The sequence below is a fragment of the Pan troglodytes genome, chromosome 5 (genome assembly GCF_028858775.2).
Source record: "Pan troglodytes isolate AG18354 chromosome 5, NHGRI_mPanTro3-v2.0_pri, whole genome shotgun sequence".
Taxonomy (NCBI): domain Eukaryota; kingdom Metazoa; phylum Chordata; class Mammalia; order Primates; family Hominidae; genus Pan; species Pan troglodytes.
In genome coordinates this window covers 166,418,165-166,433,970 of record NC_072403.2, presented here as the reverse complement: position 1 = coordinate 166,433,970, position 15,806 = coordinate 166,418,165, and the positions used below count along the sequence as shown (strand labels likewise).

Below are 15,806 nucleotides of genomic sequence, written 5' to 3'. Positions count from 1 at the left end.
TGTTTACTTTAAATAGGCAAATTGTATGGTATATGTATTATGTCTCAATAAAGCTATTAAAACGTTTTAGAAAGACTTTAATGCTGCCTGGCAAACCTGCTCCATTGTCCCAGGCGGCTGTCCCCAGCCGTTTCGGCCCTTTTCCAGCCTCCTTGTATTGGAGCACCCCTTCCTGCCTCCAACTCCTGCCACTTCAGGAAGTAAAAGGCATCGGTTGCGGATAATATGAGATTCCTGCCATCAAACCTCCAAATCTCGCAAGCCCATGCTGGGTACATGCTCTCCTTTCACAATTCTGGGAAATGGCTTTAAATCCTGACTCTGCCTATTATTGGTTGTGTGACTTTAGGCCAGTTACTTATAAGCTGAGCCCCAGTTTCTTTTATTTTTTAAATAATAGCGCTTACTATATACCTGGTAATTTTTGTAAGTGCTTTAAGAATATTAACTCATTTACACATTTTAACACATTTAATCATCCAGTTAATCCCACGAGGTATAGGGACTGCCGTCCTCTCCATTTTGTAGATGAGGAAAGTGAGGCACAGAGAGGTTAAGTAATTTGCACAAGGTCACACAGCTGGGACGTGGTAGAGCTGAATCCAGGCCTTCTGGCTCCACAGGCCATACTGTTTCTCCTGGCCTGCATAGTTGGTGCAGAGCTTCTTCTTGCTTATTTTACAATTGTTTAATCTTCAGCTACTTGAACAGCAACTATAAATTATGCCATTTCCACAATGCATCCCGTGGTGCTAAAAACATAGTAAGTACTCAGTAATGGACTCTGCACATTAACGTACTTAATTGTCTTCCCCTCCACTTATTTCTTCGTTGACCACTTCAGACCCCCCAAGGATCTAGGTGCCCAGTTGAGGTCCAGGTTCTGTCTTAGCTTTGCCTTTTTCCTGATAGTCTCTGGGATTTGCTTTCCTTACCAATAAACTGGAGATGATGATAACCCGGCCAGCACCCTCCTGGGGTCACTGCAGGGATCCATGAGCCACTGTGTGGGTGGGAACTTTGTAAATCAAGCCGCCCCCTATTCACGCGGGGTTTTAATTTAATACAAGACCTGGCTGTTTGGACCACGCACTTTGAAATGATGATGGCAGTGTTGGGAGAGGGTTGGCTGAATGGTTTTTCCATGGAAATCCTTACGGCTCAGGTGGAGCAGAAGTGATGGATGTGCTCACCTCCGTACGGTAGAACTTGCCCAACTTGACACTCAAGCAATGGCTGCAGCTGTCGCGGCCACTGCGTGTCTCTGTGCGGAGTTGGTTCTCCCCCGTGCTAAAAACATAAACTTGCTGTGCGGCAGGGGAGCTAGTTAATTCTACCCTTCATTCAGCGTAAGCATGAACTGAGGATAGTTTTGCCGGTGTTTGGTTTTTAGACCAAATCGAATTTACGGTTTTGGCAAAGTTGGCTGCACTAGAGGAGGCAAAAAGTACAGCTTCCTGGGTAAAATGCATTCCTTTCTTCTGTTTCATATGTGGCTTCTCTCTTCCCCTCCCCTCCCCTTGTTTGGTCCAAGGTCTGTTACAAAATTGGATACAATGGTGTGGTTACTGAATTACAACAAACAACCTTGGAAAGTACATGTTTACCAGAGTATTGCATAGGTTTTTGTGTTCATCCCCACAGTTGTGTTTTTGTCTTTAGAATCTCTCATTTTGCATTTTTAATGTCTGCTGTGAGATATAGGTATATGCTTGTACACACACATGCACGCACACACACCTTCAAACATATAAGTCAATGTTGTGTTTCTTCCCTGCCCTCAGTATTATCTTTCAAGCTCCTCATACATTGTTTTTTGAGGGAGGAGCAAGGAAGGAGGACTCAAAGGAGAATATTGAGGGCTGCCATTATATTCTGAATTCTGATGATCTCTTCAGTTGACTTAAGATTTGCATGTCGGTTCTTTTTTTGTGATTTAGATCAGCATAAACTTCTCCCTCCAAAAATGCTTTCAGATAATACCAACTTCTGTTCTTTCGCCTGTCCCTGCTCTGGGTGCTTCTCCCTCCATGGCTAGACTTTTTTCAGCAGCTCAGGGTCCCAGGAGGGGTTGGGGGCAGGCTGGGTCCATTTCACAGTGGTCAGAAGTTGTACAGAATCTGTTGGGGTTGGGGTTGAGGCAGCGTAGGCTTGGGAGCCCTACAACTTGAGAGCCAGAGGGTCCTGGTTAAAGTTTTCAGCTGGGACACATTACTTACCCATTCAGAAACCTCAAATGAGGGCAGCCCGTCTGACTTGTTTTCTGGTTAACTTGAATCCTTGAGCTAAGGTATTCCTTCTATTTTTACTTTCTTAAATTATCCTGGCATGGATGTGTTTGCTAGTTCCAAATTTTGTTTAAATAATATGTCTTCTACTTATGTCGTGAAACTCAAAGTGTGGTTGTTCCTTGGTTACGTCTTCCGATGTCTTCAGGGTGACCTAAGTCTTAGAGAACATTGGTTACTAACAAGAAAGTTGAGTTTGCTTTGGGAACAAGAAAGCGCTTTAGGGTTGACTGTCCTTCCATTCCACCTGTTTTTGCCTTTTGTAAGAAATTGAAGCTGTGGGCTCATTACTACGTATTTGGTAGCTCTTCAGCAATGTGTAGATCAGCTTTTCCCAAATGGGTAAGAGTCTAAACTTTTATTTTCTCTTCTGCATTACTGTTCTTTCAGCTTGGTACCCCAAAAAATGGCCAGTGGGGTGTCCCTTATCCTCAAAATCAGTCATTCCATTTCAGAAACAAAGTGAAAGAACTTTGCTGGTTGTAAGTTGGGCTTCCCAGGGTTCTTGGTGGCTGGATCTTTATTATGTGTTTGGATTTCACATGGCCCCTGCTTCCAAGGGAGCAGCAGTCCCAGCTCACAGCTCTGATCAGGGTCAAAACCCGACTTTCATGCATCGTCTTTATATGGTTTTTCTCAAGACCAAGTTCATTCATTTACTAGTCTTTCTTTCCCTCTCTTTTTCTTCTCTTTCTTTCTTTCTTTCTCTCTCTCTTTCTTTTTCTTCTTTCTCTTTCTTTTTTTCTTCTTTCTTTTTCTTTCTTTTGTAGCTTTGAGGATATTTAGGACTTAAGTTTCTGGGCAGCTTATTTCCTTTTTCATTCTCTGCTCTTGTAAGTAAAGGTAACTTCTGAGTAGCTCAGACATATGTTGGAACTATGGATCTTTAGACCTGAAAGAAGCACGGCAGCTTTCCAATCCAGTTTTCAGACATTATGTTTCATCATGGTCCCCGTTCTTCAAATTAAATTTAACCACAAACCTCGAAGGATGACTGATAAAATCAGAGCTGCAATTAGTAGTGTGCGTGGGTGTCAGTTCTAATGGAAGCCTGCTAATCTACTGATGGGAAGCCTGAGAACCAGAACTAAGTGAGTTAGCCAGTGTTACTGGGGCAGGACAGGGAGTACAGCCAGGAGGAGAAATTGGGCTCATTTAGGTAGAAATCAGATTAGTGGCAGCTGGGGACAGGGCTGTAGGGAGGGAGTAGGCAGCAAAGGGGCCCGAGGGAACTTTTTTCGGGCGTGATAGGAATGTTTCTATCATGATTGTAGTGTGGTTGAATGACTGCCTATTTGTCCAAGCTCACTGAGTTGTACCCTGGAAATTGGTGACTTTTAATGTCTATAAATTATGCCTCAAGAGAACTGACAAAAAGAAAATAATAAAGTGGCTCAAAAGTTGTAAGGAACCTCCTAAAACATTCAGGTCTTTCATTAGGGGAGGGGGGGTAACATTTTCTATGCTTTTAAATTCAGTGTAACTGTATGAAATGATTCCTTAAAAAATACAACAAAAAAAGAAAAACTCACATTCCCTTAATTCCAGACTAGACTGGTGGAGTCTATTTTTCTGGTCGGCAGAGGTCATCATCACTCTGTACTCATCGCTGCTGTCAGTTATACCAAGGGCCTGTAAACCTGGGCCAGGTAGTAAATATTTTAGGCTCTGTGGGAGAGCCATACGGTCTCTATCACAGCTATTCAACTCTGCCATTGTAGTACAAAAGCAGCCAGAGGCAATGTGTAAACCAAGGAGTCATGGCCGTGTTCCATTCAGACTTTGTTTGCAGAAACAGGCAGCTGGCAGGATTTGGCCTGGGTGCTGTTTTTGCCAACCTGTGCGTGACATTTTTGTTACTTTTGGAGAAACTCAGCAGAACAGGTGCTTACTGTGTCCTCACCAGTAGGGTGAGTTACAGGATGATGGGACTGCAGGGAGGTTTGGAAGAGGACGGGTCCCAAAGGACTTGAGATGCTGTGTTGAGCTAATGGACTGGGATCTGTAAAGGACAGGATGGTTTTGCTCAGATGGAATGATAGAGGATGAATTAAGAGGAAGAAGGGAGTGAGCGTGGCCGCCACTTTCTAGGTTATTGCAGAAATCCGGGCAAGACATAAGTTCCGCTGTGACAGTGACCACAAGCAGAAGGGGACATGGTGAAGGGATACTCTGCAGAGACAAATGACAGAACAGAATGCAGAGAACGCCTGTAGCTGGGATTACAGGCCACCACGCCCGGCTGTTTGCGTTTTTAGTAGAGACAGGGTTTCACTATGTTGGCCAGGCTGTTCTCGAACTCCTGACCTCAGGTGATCCACCCACCTTGGCCTCCCAAAGTGCTGGAATTACAGGTGTGAGCCACTGCATCTGGCCCACTCCTGGGTTTCAAACATAGTATTATTGAACAACCTCAAATTGCTATATTTAAATCAACTCTTTATCAACTAGTCCTGAAAATTAAGGCCTACAGACATCAACAAAACGAGCAACAGAAGAAAGGCATTTCCAAGTGATGTAACTGGGTGACTCATTTCACGAAAGGGCACTCGGAGGCCTACCAGTAGACCACCTTTCTGGCTTTTGGCATGCCCTGACATCAGCCTTGCTCCCTCCATTAATCATACTATGCTCACATAGAAGCCAAAACATGTCACGCTTCTGTTTGAAAGCTGTCTTTTTGTTCTTAGCAACATGTCATGTTTGGGGGAAGTTATAATATACTGGCCAGTGGTGTCAGTAAGTCGGGAAGGCTAAGGAGCTTTGATGTCAGGTCTTTACCATTTAATGTTTTTCAAAGTATTGGGAATTCTGAGAATATTGTGGTCAGGTGTAAATGTACCCCCCAAATCCTGTTTCCTTCCCTCTGGTTCAGATAATAATAAGCTGACCTACCCCTGAACCCCGTCTCCTTTGTAATGGACGTCGATTTCCAGTAGAGAGTATCTTACATGTAGTAGTTGCTTCCTAAAGTTTGTTGAATTAAATTGAATTTGTGTGAGTCTGTGATGATTCTCCTCGTGGAAGAGCATAGTCTACCAAAATCCTGTTGGAGCAAATTTTTGCATCACATGTCACTTTTTTTTTTTTTTTTGAGACAGAGTTTCATTCTTGTCACCTAGGCTGGAGTGCAATGGCATGATCTCAGCTCACTGCAACCTCTATCTCCCAGGTTCAACTGATTCTCCTGCCTCAGCATCCTGAGTAGCTGAGAATACAGGGGCCCACCACCAAGCCCAGCTATTTTTTTTTTTTTTTTTGTATTTCTAGTAGAGATGGTGTTTCACCATGTTGGCCAGGCTCGTCTCGAACTCCTGACCTCAAGTGATCCACCCTCCTTGGCCTCTCAAAGTGCTGGGATCACAGACGTGAGCCACCGCGCCTGGCACATGTCACTTGCGATTCTTAAAAGTCTTGAGTGAGATGAGAGTCTACAAGCTTTAGCTAAACTGATTTCTGAATTTAATCATTAAAAAACAAAACAAAACAAAACAAAAACCCAGAAAACAAAAAACAACCTGAAAGCACAAAACCCAACTCAGGTGAGAGTACTCAATGCAAAACGTTGGAAGAACCACTCTGGGCTCCTGTATTTGAAGAATTGTAGCTTCTGCCAACTTGAGCTTGCTAAGCTGGAAGCAAAGCCACAGAAGGTGTGGTCTGTGGGGCACTTTCCACTAAAGTGGTCATGATGACCATTTGCTTTCTGGGACCTAGTTCATCATCTGATTTTACTCTTTTACAGAAAATGAGAATAGCCATAGTTTTTTGTTGTTGTTGTTTTTGTTTTTTGTTTGTTTTTTTTTTTTTTTTTTTGCATTGGGGCATTTACTCTAACTTCTTAGTCTTCATGTATATAATCCTTTCTACACTTAGGGGAGATTAATTAATTAATAAAAATTCTTAGTACAAGGCAGATATCTTGTCAAAGACTGATACTGAGAGGCTTGGAGTTTTATTTTGTTTATGATATTTCTCTTTGTGTAGAAATGACCTCCTTTAATCTTGAAATGTTGAAATGTGCAGCAAATATCTGTAACTGATATCACAATCAATAGTGTAGTTGCTTATTTGTATAAGAAAATAAAAGCAGGCCAGGCATGGTGGCTCATGCCTATAATCCTGGCACTTTGGGAGGTCGAGGCAGGTGGATTGCTTGAGGTCAGGAGTTCGAGACCAGCCTGGCCAACATGGTGAAACCCTGTCTCTACTAAAAATACAAAAATTAGCTGGACGTGTTGGCGGGTGCCTATAATCCCAGCTACTTGGGAGGCTGAGGCAGGAGAATTGACAAGAGTGAAAGAAACCCTGTCTGGAAAAAAAAAAGGGAAAGAAAATAAAAGCAGAAGACTTCTGTGCATTGGTGTGATATTAATATTTATGTGGAGCTCTTTGTCTTTCTTCTTGCCTCGTGTGTTTATTTTACAAATATTTATTGAACACCAGCAATGTTCTCCACACCAGTGGAGGAAGTAGTGAACAAAACAAAATCACTATTTTTTTTTTTTGGTTTTTTGAGACGGAGGCTGGAGTGCAATGGCATGATCTCGGCTCACTGCAACCTCTGCCTCCCAGGTTCAACTGATTCTCCTGCCTCAGCATCCCGAGTAGCTGGGATTACAGGTGCCTGCCACCACGCCCGGCTAATTTTTTTTTTTTTTGTATTTTTAGTAGAGATGGGGTTTCACCATGTTGGCCAGGCTCGTCTCGAACTCCTGACCTCAAGTGATCCACCCTCCTTGGCCTCCCAAAGTGCTGGGATTACAGATGTGAGCCACTGTGCCCGGCCAAAGTCACTGCTTTTGTGATGCTTACGTTCTGATATAAATCATAAAAATTTTTTAGGTGAAACCAATGATGATAGCAGGCTCTCACATTTGGGAACACTTTCTGGGAAAGGTAATAACATAGCCACCTAAGCATTTGGGAGTTTCTGTGTCTCTTTAGCAACTTTTATTCTCTTTCAAAAATTTTATTATTATTATTATTTTTTCTGCCAGGTATAGTGGCTCACACTTGTAATTCTAGCACTTTGGGAGGCTAAGGCAGGAGAATAGCTTGAGCCCAGGAGTTCAAGACCAGCCTGGGCAACATAGGGAGACCTCGTTTCTACAAAAAAATAAAAAATTAGTTGGGTGTGGTGGCACACACCTGTAGTCCCAGCTACTTGGGAGGCTAAGGCAGGATCATCACTTGAGCCCAGGTGTTCAAGGCCGCAGTGAGCTATGATCGTGCTGCTGTGCTGCAGTGAGACCCTGTCTCAAACAAACAAACAACACATTTTTTCTGTTAACAGAGATGGGGTCTTGCTATGTTGTCCAGGCTGGTCTCAAACTTCTGGCCTCAAGCAGTCCTTTTGCCTTGGCCTCCCAAAGTGCTAGAATTATAGGAGTAAGCCAGCATGCCCAGCCAGCAACTTTTATTCTGAACATTTAGAAAATTGAGGACCTGAATAAATCACATTTTAAAATTTAACTAAATTTACCGAGTATTTACTATGTGTTCCATGGTGTTTTAAGTTCTTTATAAACATTAACATTAAATTTTCATTACAGTTCTATGTAGTGGGTAGTATTAGTATTCTCATTTTACAAATGAGACAGCTGAGTAACTTGCCCCAGGTTACCCGGTCAGTAAGAAGGGAGACTGGTATTGGATTGTGGGCTCTAATCTCTCTGTGTGTGTGTGTGTGTGTGTGTGTGTGTGTGTGTTTTCATCTTGCATTTGGGATTTCCTTGAAGGTTTAGGATTATATGCAGCCAGATTTCGTGACAATAGAGTAGGTCTGGGCCCTGTGGCTCCCTTTCTGTGAGAATTTCTTCTCTTTTTCCTTCACATTTAATTACGTGTTTAATTTGTATAAATGGAATGTGTTTAATCTAATTTTACTGAATTGTGTGTTTCTCTTGGTCCTGCTAGACTTTCTGTAAATTGCTTGAAGCAAGAAACTGGCAGATAGATCCATCTGACAAATAAGTAAAAGAATATGGTTTATTGCAAATTCTAAGACTATTAGATCAGTTTACTAGAAATTGAGGCTTTTCCCTCCTTTGTGGGACTGCGTAATAGTTTAATTTAGCTGTTTATAAATGTTTAATTGTATTCTAAACAATAGGACTGCCAAACAATAGGTCATAATGTATTGGAATAATAAAACTCTGGGGGGCGACACTATTTAAAACCTAGCATATTCAATATATGTGTGCCTTGAGGACAAAGTCTTCAGGCTACAATACATTCTATTCTTATGTGGGCAGTAACGTGATTTTTCTGCTTGATAATTCTACATCTCAGGGAACTTGTGATTATTTGAGGTTACAATGCTTCTATTCTCTCATAATCCTCAAGGAGATTCTGGTTAGTTTCTCAGAGAAATGCTCTGTATTCTTCAATTCTCAATCTCTAATCATTTGTCGCCTGCATGCTGTCTAGAACCCTCACCGTTCCTCCCATCTCAACCTTTTCAGTGCTCCAAACATTTCCTTACTGTTCTAAAGCTACTTCTGAAACCCTACTCCTTCTGTGAATTTTTCGGTTCATTAAAAGAGAAATGATCTGGCCTCATCTTTATTTCTCCTTAGCATTCAGGAATGAAGCTTAAGGAACATCCAATATACTTTTTCACTTTAGTTTTAATGGACTGATTTATGCTGTGCATGAAAACGAATGTGAATCTCTCAGTGTTAATGCTTTGTATTATGAGCAGTGAGCTTGTTCAGCACAGTAAACATCACCTGACTGGGCCTTGTTTAAGAAAGTCCATCATGTGTGGATTAATATGAAAGGAAATGTTATTATATTTGTATTACGTTGCTTCGGCTGCCATAACAAAGTTCCATAGACTGGGAGGCCGGAACAACAGAAATTTATCTCATCACCATTTTGGAGGCTAGAAGTCTGAGATCGAGGTGTCAGCAGGGTAGGTTTCTTCTGAGGCCTCTCTCCTTGGTTTACAATGACCGTCTTTTCCGTGTCTTCACGTATCTTTCTTCTGTGTGTGTCTGTGTCGTAATCTCCTCTTCTAATAAGGACACGAGTCATATGGATTGAGCCCACCTTAACGATGTCATTTGAACTTAATTCCTTCTTTTGGGATTCTCTCTCCAAATACATTCCAGGGACTGTAACATACGAATTTTGTGGGGACACAGTTTAGCCATAACAGGCTTGAAATGTATAACATAGTTGTCCTAAACTTGTATGACGAATTAAAACAAAAAATTCTTTTTAAAGCTTAAAAGTAGGCTAGCGAAGACAGCGTCCCAAGAGAGAAGAGAAAATCATGATCAGGCTTAGAACTGGCTAAGTGATTCTGGGTAAACTTCACAGTAATTTCTGTTTTGTCTGTGCTTTCTCAATTTTTTGTACTCAGTGAGATCTGAAATGCCTTTTAAGTGCCTCTAAGATTCTGTAATTCTATTTTAATAACTGTCTTGTTGTTAGACCTTACTGCTGATTTAAGAAGTTGTTGGAGAAGAATTTTTATAATCCTGGGTTATAATCTCGTGTTTGTGAGAAAATGCAGAAGAGCGAGGCTGTGTCCAACAGACCCTTGATGATGTGTGCATCAGCCCTTCTCTTGGCATCTGACCAGCTGTATGACTGTGGACAGGTTATGTATCCTCCGTGAGCCTTAATTCTTTCATCAACAAAATAGTTAGGAGGCTGTCCTTCAATCTTGTCTCTTGTCATGGTTGCCTGCTACAGATAGATACTGCCTCCCCGGCAGACGATTGACTCTGAGTGTCCTGGTGCTGAGGTTGCATTTGCAGCCCAGGTAGGGTGTTGGTCTCAACACCTGTCGACTTGCCTGGCCTCCACTGCCTGCCTGACTCGCGTGCCACGAAGGCCACCTGTAGCTCAAGGCTGTCAGAGCGGAGCTGGGTTTATATCAATATCCCCAGCCTCACTTGCTGCGTAATGTCTAGCCCCTGGGCTAGACAGATGTCATTTCAGGGAGGATGAGTTGGGTTCCAAATGGTTACCATAGTTTTTTTTATTACTTCCTCTTCCTATATTTAATAGCCCTAAATGGTTTTCAGAAAACTACTCTTCTTCCTGTATCTTATTAGGAGGCAAATGGTGAACATTTGTAGGGCAGAGATGTAGTTTAGCCTCACACATCAGATTTTAATATCCATAGACTTTAGTATTACAAAAAGTAAGTGCTGGGCCTTTTCTAGCTCAGAGAAATACCCACTGACACAGGTTTTGTGAGGATTAAATGAAATAAATGTGTGTGTGCATCTGTGCGTGTGCGTGTGTGCATGAGTGTGTGCGTGTGTGTGCATGTGTGCGTGTGTGCGTGTGTGTGTGCGTGCGTTTGGTGGGGAGGGGCAGCAGCATGCTTTCTACATACTTTTCCCGTTAAATTGAGTGTTCACTCTTTGTGTTAGGATTGAGTTTATATAACTTTTAAAACACTTTTAAATCACTAAGTCTTTTAAAACACTAAGGTGACTTTTATTATTAGGCTTCAATAGATCAATTGATTCAGGGTAAAATGTTATTCCAGTAAAATTATTAAAACAAGTTCTCTGTACAGGAATAAGAATTCTCAAGTTCTATTTGGCTTACTCGTTTTAGTCATTATATACAAGCATTAAAATACGGCACTTTTGGCCATAGTGTTTGACCTGGAAAAATTCCCGTAAGCGAACCCATTTACCATGCCTTTCTATGTGGTACCACTGCTGATACCTGTCTCCTTTAGAGTCTGTATTTATCAGAACTTTTTCAGTTGCAAGGGACAGAGATTCGACACAAACAAGCTTAATCTAAAAAGAAAACTTATTTAAACTTAAGTGAAATATTCTAGGGCTAGAAGTATCTTTATTAAGCAAGGTTAGATCCAGGGGCATATAGGATATTATTGGGGGCATTTTCTCTCTCTCTTTCTCAAATGGATTTATTCTCAGAAAACTGATGAGAAAAATGACTGCCAGCATTGCCAAGGTTTATCTTTTGACTTCTGATTGGAAAGTAAGAAAGAGCTTCTCAGTTCTTGTGTCCATATATCAAATATCAAGGAAGATTCTGATTGGTTCTGCTTGAGTCACATGTCCATCCCTAAACCTATGACTGGCTGGTGTATAGAGCACTACGGGAGACCTGGCCATGTGCCACCCACTGTGGCAAGGCATCTTGACTGGCAAGCTCCCTGGGATTACGTGGGATGGGAGGGATGATGTCCCAAAAGAAGGGTTGCTTAGCAAACAGACAACATGTCTGGTCTAGATAATTAGCGTTTTAAGTCAACAGGGGTTTGGTGTTTATTCCTTTAGTTTACAGGGAATGAGAAGGTAACTATCATAAAATTCTGTTGGATCACTTGAGAATGTTAAGCTGCCCTTGAAAACCTGTTTGACATGTCATGCAAAAGTGCCCATCAGGTGCAATAGGCCTCACATAGTTAACCAGATAGTGGCATCATAATTGTTGGTTGCTGAGATTGATGTGACATGTGGGCAGTTTGCGGGGGGGCGGCGTAAAGGAACAAAATGGCAATAGTGGGACTTCTGATTGTTTTTGGCAGGGTTGGATGACTGCCTGCAACAATATGTCCACAAGTTTGAACGAGAGAAGATCAATGGCGAGCAGCTGCTGCAGATTTCCCATCAGGACCTGGAGGAGCTGGGGGTCACACGGATCGGACACCAGGAGCTTGTGTTGGAGGCTGTGGACCTTCTCTGTGCACTGGTTAGTTCAGGAAAAGATGGTCTGTACCGTGATGACGTTCTTTAGAGCCTTGCTGTCTTAAGCCGTCATTGTTTGTGATTTAGCGTATCACTGTTTCCTTAATGCTCCATCAAAATAAAACATGAGCTGAAGATACTATAGGAAGGGGAAAAAATAAGTTATTTTCTACAGTAAGGGTTGGCAAACTATGGCCTGCGAGTTAAATCTGGCCCACTATCTATTTTTGTAAATAAAGTTTTATAGGAACACAACCATGTCCATTCACTTACGTGTTTGTGACTGCTTTCTTGCGACAGTGACAGAATTGAGTGGTTGTAACGGGACCACATGGTTCCCCCAAAGCCTAAAATATTTATTAACTTGTCCTTTACAGAAAGAGTTTGTCTTTTTTAGAAAATCTCTGTATTAGTCTAATTTTCTTTTATAAGGAAAAAATGATGGAAATACTCCTGAATGAAAATGTCACCTTCTGGCCAGGCGCAGTGGCTCATGCCTGTAATCCCAGCACTCTGGGAGGCCGAGGCAGGTGGATTGCTTGAGTCCAGGAGTTTGAGACCAGCCCGGGCAACGTAGCAAAACCCTGTCTCTATTAGAAATACCAAAAGTTAGCCAGGTGTGGCTAGCACGCACCTATAGTCGCAGATATTCAGGAGGCTGAGGTCAGAGAATCACCTGAGCCTGGGAGGTGGAGGCTGCAGTGAGCAGAGATCGCACCACTGCACTCTAGCCTGGGTGACAGAGTGAGAACCTGTCTCAAAAAAGAAAAGAAAATGTCATCTCCTAAATTGAAGTGAGAAATAGGTTCTGATTTTCATGTCTGGTTTTGTTACTATAAAAAGCGGTTGAGTTTCACAGATATTTGTGATATTTAAATAACTGATATTTGCACTTGACATGACCTATAAAATGGGAAAAAAATGTGGCCTTCATTACATTTTGTAGATGATGGGTTTTGGCTTTAACATGAATGAGTAAAATCCTGCTGGGTCCTGACACTAGAATCACATGGGTAGCTGCGTTAGGTGTGGGCCAAAAACACCTGTAAGGACATTTTGTTTATAAATTGGTTAGTGTGGGTGGGATTCAAGTCTGCCTGTCCCGGTGCCAGGCTAAAGATGCAGTTTACTTAACTGTCAGGATTTGGACAAACTCGACAGCATTCAGGCTGGGTTAGTAATGCCCTGAACCCCAGCCAGGGGTATATACAATTACATCACTGAGAATGGTGGGAAAGAATGTGCTGCTGATGATTTTGCCGTCGCTGGTCTGCGTACTGTTGATTATATAACACTTGCTGCATTGTGTGTATTCTTCTTCTTAAAATGGACAGAGCCTTGTCTTCTGCTCTGAGATGTGCTGCTCTTGTTTAGGAAAGTAATGGGGAAATTATTTGTAGTTGATAAATGAGCTGCCGCCTGGGAGACGCTATGGCCAAGTAGTCTGAGCACGGGTCTGGGAAGCAGGAATTTGCATTCTAATCCTGGCTCTGCTACATGCTACTCCCTCTGTGACCTCCGGGGAAATGGTGGTGTCTGTTTTTCCCATCTGTACAGTAACGCTCACCTTAGATGTGGCTGTGTACTATTGTGTGTTTTGCACTGCCCAGACATCTAAGCATCCTGTTTATTACCGAAACTGTATTTTCTTTTTTTTTTTTTTTTGTACAAACGTGTTTGAGTTTACTTTTATTATACTTTCTGGGAACATGGCTTTTCCGTCTTTTCTGCTTGATGTTTTGCAAATTGTCTCTTTCACTTTGCAGGAATACTTTGAGGACAGGTAAATTTACTTGGAAATCCAAAGTAGGAGAGGCAGGAAGAGTCAGCTAGAGACGCATCACGTGCATCAAGCGGGATGATAAACGTAACAGCTGCCTCTGGGCATTCTCTTTGCCTTTTCCTCTTCTCTACCTCTTAGAGCATTAGGCTAAAATGAACAAAGCTGGACAAATGCCAGAACCTAAAGCTGTGTTTTATCTCCTACAATTTCCTTCTAATTTCCTTTGTAGACCAAGCTTTGACCTCAGACTCATTCTGGACCTGCTCTGTGCCAGTGACTACATTGGACGGGGGGTCACTTAGGGGTTCACAAAAGAGTGTGGATTATTTTAGTGAGTTTTACTAAAATGTCTTTAGTCTTGATATAATCTCCTTTTTGAATATTCTTATTATAATTCATATACTAATTATACTGTCTTTTTAATCCATTTATAGCATATAGATCTTTGGATATATAAATTGGTGATGCTTTGAACAGACCATCTCCAGGGCAGTTAATGTGTAAATGCAGTTGGCCTTGGTGTTATAAAAGAGGTTTCTGTGTAAACTTAGTTTAGTGGATGTTGATTTTATGATAGACAGGAAATGAATATAATTAAAAGTAAGGAAGGGGGAGGGGAGAAACAAAACCACTGGAGAGTATCAGTGTAAAGAGAGGGGCAGATAGATGGACAGGAACCTAAAATAGGAAACAGCTATTAATGAAGATTCCAAAACTGGTGAGCAGTGGCTCACAAATTAGCTGGTCATGGTTAGAGAGCAATGAGAGAAACCATCCTTTGTGAACATTGACTTTGGCTGGCAGTCGTGGCTTAGGAGAGTGATTTGTATTATATGATGAGACCAGGACCACTTTCCAAGATTGAATTAGAATCTGTACCCAATTTTTCTTCCTCTCTCTGGGTAGAGGGTACCTGAGACCGATTATAGAGCTGCTCTTTTCAGTAGGATAGCTGTTACCCAATGTGACTGTCTAAATGAAAATCAACTAAAATAAAATAAAATTCAGTTCCTCGGTTGTACTAGCAACACTTCAAGTGCTCAGAAGCTCCATGTGGCTAGTGGCTACGATATTGGACAGCACAGATAAAGAACATTTTCATCTGTGCATAGAGTTCTGTTGGCCAGTACTGGTCGAGAGGGTGTGATTGAGAATAACCAGTAAGAATAACCAATAAGGATAAGTATGACTGTGGCCGGGTGCAATGGCTTACACCTGTAATCCCATCACGCCTGTAATCTCAGCACTTTGGGAGGCCGAGGCAGGCGGATCACAAGGTCAGGATATCGAGACCATCCTGGCTAACATGGTGAAACACTGTCTTCACTAAAAATACAAAAAATTAGCTGGGTGTGGTAGCGGGTGCCTGTAGTCCCAGCTACTTGGGAGGCTGAGGCAGGAGAATGGCATGAACCCGGGAGGTGGAGCTTGCAGTGAGCCGAGATCATGCCACTGCGCTCCAGCCTGGGCGACAGAGCGAGACACCATCTCAAAAAAAAAAAAAAAAAAAGGATAAGTATGACTGTAACCTGTGTTCTTTGCCAAGTCAGTGAGGCCCTAGTTTACTGAACACCAAGGCATGGGCAGCTGTGTTTTGAAGGTTGAAGGAGGTTGAGAAATGAACAGAGTTGGAATTGATACATGTGTTAAATGATGCTACCTAGACTTGGGGTTAAATGAAGTACCTGTCATGAATCTATGGGCCTAGAGTGCTTATGCGCACTGGTATACCTCTGAGATTATTTGTTGTTTATTATTCACCCAAGGCAAATCATTTAAACATGTTATCTTTTTTATGAGAAGAAATGCAGGAACAGGAATTTTTGCTGGCAAGTTGTATTTAACTTGATCTTGCTTATGAGCTTATTTAAAAATGCCTTAGGAAAACTGTGAACTATATTTCTTAGGTTGTCTCTTAATTGACCCAAGTCAATAAGATGGCTTTGATTTTGTGTCTCTGGCATACCTTAATCACACGTTAGATCACGAACAGAGCTAGTAGGAATGGAGAAGATGGTAGAGAAGACGTTGTGTAAGGTT

General features: G+C 42.0%; 1 protein-coding gene across 5 annotated transcripts in view; it reads left to right on the top strand.

Moving 5' to 3' along the window:
• Positions 1 to 15,806, top strand: part of CNKSR3 (CNKSR family member 3) — a 105,000-nt gene that overhangs the window by 48,214 nt on the left and 40,980 nt on the right. For all 5 annotated transcript variants that reach the window (XM_054686438.2, XM_016956501.2, XM_016956502.3 and 2 more), the window contains exon 2: positions 11,824 to 11,987. In XM_054686438.2, coding sequence (XP_054542413.1) covers positions 11,824 to 11,987 — 164 coding nt within the window. The remainder of the gene's footprint in view (positions 1 to 11,823; positions 11,988 to 15,806) is intronic.